At 34.4% G+C, this 10,066-nt stretch overlaps 1 protein-coding gene across 2 annotated transcripts; it reads left to right on the top strand.

Annotated features, from left to right (window-relative positions):
• Positions 8,531-9,509, top strand: LOC107608423. Of its 2 annotated transcripts, none has more exons than XM_016310214.2 (3): positions 8,531-8,800; positions 8,895-8,988; positions 9,134-9,509. In XM_016310214.2, the coding sequence occupies exons 1-3, from the start codon at positions 8,739-8,741 to the stop codon at positions 9,323-9,325; spliced, it is 348 nt and encodes a 115-aa protein (XP_016165700.1). In that variant the 5' UTR covers positions 8,531-8,738; the 3' UTR covers positions 9,326-9,509. The 2 variants fall into 2 exon arrangements, with proteins under 2 accessions (XP_016165700.1, XP_016165701.1); XM_016310215.2 differs by having other exon boundaries at positions 8,532-8,800; positions 8,904-8,988.

The raw sequence follows: 10,066 nt of genomic DNA, 5'->3' as shown, positions 1-10,066 counted from the left end.
CCTTCGTTTCTTTCATTTTTGTAAAGTTTCTACTTACCTCATGATTATTTCTTTAATTATTTGTAATCTAAGTTCTTACATGTAAATTGCTAAAGAGAAAAGCTCTACATCCATGTAATTTTTTTATCTAAACTATCTAAGTAACTTCAATCAGAAGCGCTTCCCCAATCCCCTTACATTTTTGTTATACACGCGCCTCATATAACGTAAATCTTGTTCTCTTCTCGCATTTTCGTTCTTCTTCTTCTTCTCTGTTTGCGTTCTTCTTCTTCTTCAACCTAATAAAATTCGCCGTTCTCCTTTGTTCGCGTTTTTCTTCTCTGCTCAAATTCTTCATGTGAGAATAAAAGAACGGAAGAGAGAAAACAAAGGAGGATAGGGTGAAGTTTTCTACAAGCAAGCATAAAAGCAGAGGGTTGTTAGACTTCGTGCATACTGATGTTTGGGGCCCGGCTAAAGTTACTTCCAAGGGTGGTTCCAGGTATTTTGTTACTTTTGTTGATGATTATTCCAGGTATGTTTGGATTTACTTTCTCAAATATAAGAATGAGGTATTCGACACTTTTAAGCGGTGGAGAGCAATGGTTGAAAATCGAACGGGTAGGAAGTTAAAAACTCTACGATCTGATAATGGCACAGAGTACACGGATGGGGCTTTCAAGGAGTTCTGTGACCGAGAAGGCATTACAAGACACTGGACAGTTAGAGAAACACCACAACAGAATGGAGTCGCCGAACGACTGAATCGTACGCTACTTGAGAAGGCAAGGTGTATGCGCTCTAATTCCGGGTTAGGCAGAGAATGGTGGGCAGAATCAGTTGCTACAGCTTGCTACATAGTGAATCGATCCCCACATTCTTCTCTAGATGGAAACACACCTTATAAGGTGTGGTCAGGGGAACATGCAGATTACGAGAAACTCAGAGTCTTTGGATGCACAGCCTATTATTATGTCAAAGATAATAAGCTTGATGATAGAGCAAAGAAATTTATAGGAAACTATTTTATTTATAGAAGTTAGGAAACTATATAAATGAGTGAAATCAAAATGTATTCAATCAAAAAAAAAAAGTAAAATTAAAGGAATTCACATATCCTTAGCAATTATTCATTTTCTTTCCTTTTTTTCTCTTTAGTAATTATATAGCGAGTGCATTATTGTGAGTAGTGTTCAATTTCATATTACTTTGTAGCTATTAGAAGTCAAAATTCCGCTGCAGACTCAACACTTCATTATTAATCTGCATTGAATTCAACGTAATACGCTCCGTCGTTCTTCTTCTTCTTCGTTTTCTTCTTCGATCTACACTTCTGAATGGAAACAATGAATGATTCAACTTCAAATCAGTTGAATGATGTTATTACGTTGAGACAGTTGGGAAATAATTGCTGCATGCTATCACAATAATCTTAAACACTTAATAAAGTAAAAGGAGGCCACCGAACCGAACAACATTCATTTGGTGAATCAAAATCACAAAGGTCACTGAACCGAACAATGTTCATGTGGTGAATAAATGGTGATCAATTTTCAATCAACAAGAATAGTATTTCTCCTCCTCTTCCTCCTCCTCCTTCTTCTTTTAAATTCGCGCACGTAGGTTCTTCTTCTGCTTCTTCTTCTTCGCGTATGCAGATTCTTCTCCTTCTCCTTCTCCTTCTCCTTCTCCTTCTTCTTCTTCTCCTTCTTCTTTCGTTATAATTATCACCAACAACACCAACATTTTGCTCGGTTAAGTGGAGTTGCTCATTTTGATTTACTTGATTGTTAATGTATTCAGTTGAGTTATTGTGCATGTAGAAATATTTTTCTTACTGATTAAATGTTTATCACGTTTTATTCAGCACATGATTGGTGTTCGGTTCAGTGGTGTTAGTCATTTCGATTCACCTGGTTGTTATGTGTTCAGTTGACTTCTTTTGTATGAAAAAATGTTATTCTTGATGATTGAATGTTTATGACGTTTTATTCAGCACATGAATGTTGCTCGGTTCAGTGGAGTTGCTCATTTTGATTTACTTTATTGTTAGTGTGTTCAATTGAGTCATTGTGCATGTAGAAATATTTTTCTTTGATGATTAAATGTTTATGACGTTTTATTCAGTACATGAATGATGTTCGGTTCAGTGGAGTTGGCCATTTCGGTTCATTTCTGTTCTGCACAATTTAAAACTCTTCCTCCTCACCTTCTACTACTTCTTCACCAAGGAGAGAAAGAGAAAAAGACAAAAAAAAAAAAAAATACAGCAACAATAAGAACAAAAGAATGAAAATAAGGAGAAAATACGTGAAGAAGGAGGCGAGAATGAGGAGGAGGATGAAGGCGAATCTCTGTTGCTGTTTTTGTTCGTTTCTGGTTGTTCCTTACCAAATCTTCTCACGATTCTTCTCCAGTAGTAGTTTTCGCAGAGAACGTGACTGAAGTTTGAGTGTTTTTGAGAGAGATTCGAAGAGAATGAGTGGTTTTGTATTGAGGAAGAAGTAACATTTTTACATAATGAGCGCGAAGTAACGAAGGATTTTCAAGCGCGTGTTTTCACTCGTCATTAATGTGCGTGACTCTATTTGGATTTGAGCCAACTTAGTTATATGGTTGCATGGATGTGTAGCCTGCCCGATCTCTAAATTACCAAATACTTTTGAAAAGCTTCTATAATAAATAATATTCTATATATCGGGGTATATTTTTTTGTGTGGTTATCTAAACTCAGGTATTTTCGTTACTTATAATGACTTGATAAGCTTTCGAAAATTTTATAGGTTTCAGAGAAAGAATATCAAACTCTATAATTAATTCCCTTACTTATTAATAGGAATTTTATCAGCATCCATTAATTGTAATTGTAGGTACTCCTACCACCCAATCTCAAGCCATAAAAATCATCTAATCATCTAAAAAAATTTAATCTTTCACCAAAATTCGTCACTCACGTATTTTCCCAAGTTATATTGTAGCGAAGCGAGTACGGGTCCATCTCTATTCTCCATTTTGCGTGGCCATAGTCTTCGGACATTTGTGGGAATGAATGGATGGTGTTCCTGGCCTCTTCCTTTCATTTTTGCTTTTTATTGCATGTTTCATTATAATCTGAATGTGAGAACCCACCTCTCCTATTATCTATTTGGCTAAAGAATAAAATCTAATTATAATGATTAGTAGTGTTAGAAAGTCAGTACATTTTGTAAGTTATAGTTATCAATTAATTATTATTAATATTTTTAATGATGTGAGATTATATTTAATAATATGAAATTACATACTCTTTTTTTAATAGTTAAATATTGTCTAAATTTTAATAAAAGTGCTCTATAATAATTATAAAAAGTAATACGAGTTATGAGATATATTTAATTACTGTATAAATGTATGTAGAGTATTATAAATAGATTCTATGTCTAACAATACCTTGTGGTTCCATGCTAAGAGGTCCAATTGAAAGAAGCATTTTGGTCACGTTCTGCTTTTACTATCTTCTTCTTGAAAACCGAAAACAAGGGGTGGGACTCAATTTGGATGATGGTTGCAGATCGTTATTATTGAAGGAAATTGATAACTTTATATAACGAAGGAAAGAATTGTTGAATATAGTTTAGCTAGTTACCAATTCTGAATATAAGTAATTCTTTTCTTTATTTCAGTATATACTTTATTTTTAGAGTGTGTTTGGATTCTGTCCTTGAAAGAGAAATACATGCAAAGATAAATTAAATAATGAATTAAATAAGAAGAATAAAGATAGGACAAGATTTTTAAATGGTGGATATTTCAATGAAGATTTTATAATTGTCTTTATGTGAATTTTTTTTTTATCCTTAGACGATGAATTGAAGGATTAGATTTTGATATATTATAAAAAGTGTTATTTTTATTTAAAATGTGGCCAAATAAATAAATCATACTTTTATACAAAACATCTTCATAAAAAAATATTTTTAACATCTTTATTTGAGTAGCTCCTTTTTTAAATTTGTCTCCAATTTTCTTTTGCGGTATTAAAATTAATAGAATAAATTTTCTATCTCTAAAAATAAAATAATTTTGTGTGTATATTTCAATTTCCATAACCAAAAGATTTGTGCAACGAGAAAGGGCATAACTATAAAACTTGTAAAGGAGTTCCAAGCAATCCCAATTGGAAACCAAAGAAAAAAAAAATTCAAAAAGACTGTTGATAACTCACAAGCTCTGGTGCTGCTTCCCCTTTCACAATCAGCTCAATTAGAGGTAAGCAAGCACCAATAATGCTTTAGGATCTTTTTGCACTTTTTAAAATTAGCCAGTGGTGAAAACAATGATGTCATTATACATATTTCTTAAGGACTAATTATCCCATTTGGTTATCTTTCTATATTTTTGTTATATAAGATCAAAACCAATCACAAAGTGAAAAATTTGCTGACCCTAGTGTTGGGGAAGCATCAGGGACTGCACCAGTTGTTGCACCAATTATGGATCAATCATCTGCTCTAGCACAGACTCCGTTTAGGCCTTCATCCCAGCTGCCAAGAGTGGACCAACCAAAATTCAAAGCTGCTGTCCCTAAATTCAGACCCAAACAACCAATTGTCAAGCCCCCAACAAGTGTAAATCCATCATCAAATCCACCATCACACACACAACAAACTCAAAGCAAAAGTACCAGTGGGGGACCATCAAAGGAGACCTTGAAAGCAGCTAGCAGTGGCACTACAAGAATTTTCAAGCATCAGAAGAAGTGAACACAGCTGCATGATTTCTGTTTTTTTTTTTTCTTAGTTATTAGCATGAATTGAACAATGCTTTCTAGCTATCATAGCTTGACAAACTTTTTTACATGCCAACTAGAAATTTTCTTATTTTGTGGTAAACTTATACTATTTAGTTATGTTTTGGATTAAGCCAGATACATTGTCGTGTAACATTTTTGTTACAATCTATCTAGAATTACTATCTTATATAATACTTGACTTGCAATATTGTTTAGCTGTTCTAACTTAAAAAAAAAATGGATTCAGTCCACAAATAGACTTTTCATTAAAAAGTCAGCAATGGCAATTTTCATTACAATATCACCATGTACATCAATCATCTTTACCCCTTTAAGATACATACAGCAACAACAACAACAACTACACCAATCACAGTAATATGTCACAAACTCATGTTTTTTTTTTTCTTTTCAATAGACAACAGCTTCCTCTCCAAGTCTTCCATTTTTTTCTCCATAGCCTGATTTCGAAACAGCTGTTCTTTAACGTCTATTCCCTCAGCTTCATCCGCAGCACCCAATGCTTGAGGTTCTATGGCCCTAATTTCTTTCAGGTGTTCATCCAGTCAGACAAAATACCGGTAGTACCGTTCTTTAGCCTGAAGAAAATTTTCAGAAAATCACCCATTACAATCTCATCCAACTATTGAAAAAATAGTAACTTACCTTGAAGAATGGACACCCAAAAAACATTCTATTAGGGTTACTAGTTGTTCTTGACTTGTACATAATGGCATAGACGCTGCAGAAGCACTTTGGCGCAACCCGATCTCGCTCATATCCTCCTGGCACAGCGCATGAAGATCCCCCTCCAGGTTTTGTGCATGCAGAACCCCCTTCACTCGTCATAGACGATCGCAGCATCAAAGCCTATGAGTTCGTCCAAGGATTTCGATCAAATAAGGCTCAAGCATGGTAACGACGTCGTTTTGAGTCACAAGGACCAATTTGTCCATTTAAAATTTGTTTCCCATCCACATCAGCAACCAAAACGGCAGCTGAGACTCCACCCTTCCATATCAGCATTCTCCGTTGCTGTTTTCAACCCCAACTCAATGGAGGGATATCATTGTCCCGCGTTTTATAAGGTGAGGGATTTAAATGTATTTTTAAATTTTGAGGGACGAAAATGTCCGCATTTAAAAACGTCAGAACCAATTTGTCTTTTACTCTAAATAATATTCTAGAATTTATCTCTATTTATTATATTTAATTTATTGACAGACCTCATAAATTATTTTTAAATTAAATTTAAGTGTTTTTTTTGTGTGGTTATCTAAGCTCAGGTATTTTCGTTACTTATAATGACTTGATAAGCTTTCGAAAATTTTATAGGTGAGAAAGAATATCAAACTCTATAATTCCCTTACTTATTAATAGCTATTTTATCAGCATCCATTAATTGTAATTGTAGGTACTCCTACCACCCAATCTCAAGCCATAAAAATCATCTAATCATCTAAAAAAATTCATCAGTCACGTATTTTCCCAAGTTATATTGTAGCGAAGCGAGTACGGGTCCATCTCTATTCTCCATTTTGCGTGGCCATAATCTTCGGACATTTGTGGGAATGAATGGATGGTGTTCCTGGCCTCTTCCTTTCATCTTTGCTTTTTATTGCATGTTTCCTAACTCGTTCTTTTTGGTAAATAATCACTTTTGAAGAAAAGAACCTGTCTCATAAGTTTTCATTTCTTCATTGTTTCGGTTTGGATCGGTGCTAAAATAAAATATTCTAAGCAGAGTTTTATTCTTCTCTTCGTTTTGCTGTCCTATAGCTCTCACTCCCCACTTGTGTGTTATCCACGTGACAAAGAAATAAATGCCTCCAATAATACTCATTATTTTTACATGCGAAAAATGTGTTTAAATTCATTCAAACTGAATCATTTTAGCCACGTTGGGCAATGCAAAGCGAAGATGTAAATCCATTGCGTGGTGCTCCAGTTACTCATTAGGAATGAAAATGGTGGTTGGGTCCATGGGTTTTATGAAGAATGCTTATTTGGGACAAATTACTGCACGAATGTGCTTGCTAAGCGTGGCGCCATGGCTAATTCTGCTTCTGTAGAGCTGGTTTCTCCCTTGGAGTTTGCCTCTTATATATGAACGATGCAGCTACCACCTGGGGTTTTAATTTCTTTGCTAGGCCTTAGCCTCTCTTTTTAAAAATTGAACTTAATCTATGTTAATAAACATATTCTTGAATAATAATTAAGCTGTTAGCAAATTTACACCCTATCGTTTTTACTTCAAAATAAACTGGGACAAAATGTCTACAGAATGCTCTGCTCTTACGGTATTTACCACACAATATAACTGTCTCATAATTGCCTAATTGTTGGCCATGTTTTCGTGTCTTGTAAGGGTTAGATCTCGTGCCCCATCTTTGGTGGACTTTTTATTCATATCTTCTTTTTTGTGTGGTTATACTATTTTAGTATTTTCAGTTTATTCGAACTATGTGACTATTCTACTGGAAATCGTGTATTATGTGAAGAAGGGGTTTTTGCTCAAGATTTACCAGAATAGTCTACTTGGAAGGGTATTTGCATTTATCTCCTTTTTTGTAGTGCTAGCTACTGACTTTTTAGTTGTCTATTTTGTATAAATTATGCTACATAATCAATAGTTTTATAATTAGGTGAAAACTCAGGTGCAGTCGACTTTACGTGAAATTGATACTTGAAAGCCGTTAGATGATTTCACTAGTTTGACTAAATTTTCATCTAACGACTCTCAGGTATCAACTTCACGTGAAGTCGACTGCACCTGAGTTTCTACTTTATAATTAACATGTAATAGATATAAGGGGGAAAAAATATAACTGACCAAATTTGTTCTGCATCTCTTTTTTAATATGAAAGAAAATTATTATTAACTACATAATAATATTAAAAAACTATTTGTCCCTTAAATATACTAATTCCATATTTCAAATGAATGAGAAACATATATTTAATAAAAAAAGAATAGGCACGCACTCTGATTTTTATTCTTGTGTCTCACTGCCTCATTGAATTTCAGTAAATTAGGCCAGCTTATTAGGTCAGTACATGATTTCACATATCATATGCTCCATTGAAAACAAATACAAATAAATAAACATATAAAAACCCACGTGGCACATGTCACATGAAAACACCTACACAATCCTCATGTGCCACAAGCAAAAGATGAAAAGAGTGTATGCTTTTGATTGTCATGAGTTTTACGTCATTTATTATTATTATTATTATTATTATTGGATTAGAAATGTGAAGAAAAAGTTGAAAGTAAATATAGGCTTGGTAAGAAGTAGAATATAAAAGTAAAAATTGGATTATTACCCTCGGATCTATCTTGACCTCAATGATATGAAGCGATGGAGCTAAGCAAGTATGTATATTTTTCGGAAAAAAAATATATGAAAAAGGGAGATATTTTAAGGAATTGTATCACGTGGAAAAAAGGCAGAGACACATTACGAAATGCAATAAGAGGGGTAACACAAAGAAAGTAAAACCAACTGGACTATAGCAAGTGGCCTAATTGCCAAATTGGGTAATGTTCAACATCAAAAGAGCAAGCAGGGGTGGCTGCCAACTAATACAAGCCACATGAAAATACACATTCAGTTGCAAAGGCATTAATTGATTTTTGAATAAGCAGGTGCGCAAAGAGATTTGAGATGCGAGGAGCTATAATCGTATTCAAAAGTTTTGGCCATGTGTATCTCATTTCCCACGTGCCCCTTTGCCCCCTTTGCAATCCCAATAACAATGACAATAACCATCTCTTCTATTCTATTCTATTCATTTCTTCCATCTCCTTCTCGATCTCCCCTTCTTATTATATATTATATAAACCTTAGCTTTCACTTGTGTCTCTGTCTCCACTTGAAAGTTTAATGTTGCTTGCTATCTGTATCATTCTTCCTCATACATACATTATATTCTTCATGAGTTCAATGCTGTCATAGCGCCATTTGTCAAACCAATTTAATATATGAAGCGAAATTGCTGCCTGGATCTCCGCCTTCGTTCTTCATCCTCCCATCATCGTTCCATGTGAGCGGACGACCTTTTTTCTTTTTCTTGCCATTCAATAAACAACTTATGGAATTCTTCTTGCACTGACCTGGTCATTTTTATTTTCTGGAAGAATTTGTAGGAATGAGATGTTGGAGCTTCACAATAAACTTGTAGGCATTATTCACGATGGACGCAGCTGCATGTTTGACATAACAGAACTTCAGGTAATAATATAATATTATTCTTTTGTTTTTTGTAGAAGCTCTAGCTAGGCCCAATGTTTCAGAGTGTAGGCCCATATGGAAAAAAGAAAAACTAGAGAGGCCCAGTATTGAAAGTGTGTATGTGTATGCATATGTATGTGCGTAGGCAAGAGTGATAATATGGGTGGCAAGTAGTCAAAAAGTGGAAGAGAGGATTGTTGGCATACAAACACAAGCATTGCTAATGTACGCGTCGCGAGGCCTTTCCGTCAAGAGATCGCTTCAGGAATTCCTGCAAAATAGAAAGAGAAGGTGTCAAAGCACCCACATCTCCGACAACCACAACCACCTCAATTAGTCAACTTCATGCATCAGATGTACCAATATTTTTTATTTGGAATGTGTTTCTTTTTATATTACAACAACCAATTAAGAGCAGTAAGAGTGAGCAACATTTATTTCAATTTCTTGTAAACATATTTTTAATGAACGAAGAAGGCCACCCTACTACGGAGCAGGCAGGGCAGGTGGATTCAGTTACATTGCAACGCGCATAACCATAACCCAACCATTCCTTTCATGCATGGCATCAATACATGTTACGCCCCCTCTAGAAACATTATTTGATCCGCAGAAAACTCACACTCACATACTTATTTTGTTCTTTATTTATATTAAGAAGATATATATTATGTTTCGAGCAATATATATTTGCTAATTAACAACTGTTCATACGGAAGAAAGTAAAACTATTAAGTTGACTGCGTTTGGAAGCTGATGACCAAACTTCTAATTATTATTGTTATGGCGTATCTATGTGTCAATGTAGCGGAACACATGTTGGACTTTTTTCTCTTCAAATTTAAAATTTATATTTCTTTTCCTCTTCGCGAGTTGCTGGCTGCGCCTCCTCGGTTGCTGCTTTCTCACAGTAATATATATGAAGCATATAGTAAACGAGGAGTCAACGACGAGGAAACTAATTTGCAACCATCAATATTTATAAGGAAGCAGAATATCATTTTTTTTTTACATATTTTGTACATTTTTATTTTTAACATTAAAAGTAAATAATGAAAAATAAAATAATCTAAATTAT

The sequence above is a fragment of the Arachis ipaensis genome, chromosome B07 (assembly GCF_000816755.2).
Source record: "Arachis ipaensis cultivar K30076 chromosome B07, Araip1.1, whole genome shotgun sequence".
Lineage (NCBI taxonomy): Eukaryota > Viridiplantae > Streptophyta > Magnoliopsida > Fabales > Fabaceae > Arachis > Arachis ipaensis.
This window is presented reverse-complemented; position numbering and strand designations above follow the sequence as displayed.

What these genes read in the sequence shown, in the direction of transcription:
- LOC107608423 (XM_016310214.2), top strand. Translation starts at nt 8,739, where the DNA reads ATGAAGCGAAATTGCTGCCTGGATCTCCGCCTTCGTTCTTCATCCTCC. An exon ending in TCCTCCCATCATCGTTCCAT is followed by an intron (nt 8,801 to 8,894) that starts GTGAGCGGACGA and finishes ATTTTCTGGAAG; the next exon opens with AATTTGTAGGAATGAGATGT. An exon ending in TTGACATAACAGAACTTCAG is followed by an intron (nt 8,989 to 9,133) that starts GTAATAATATAA and finishes GTATGTGCGTAG; the next exon opens with GCAAGAGTGATAATATGGGT.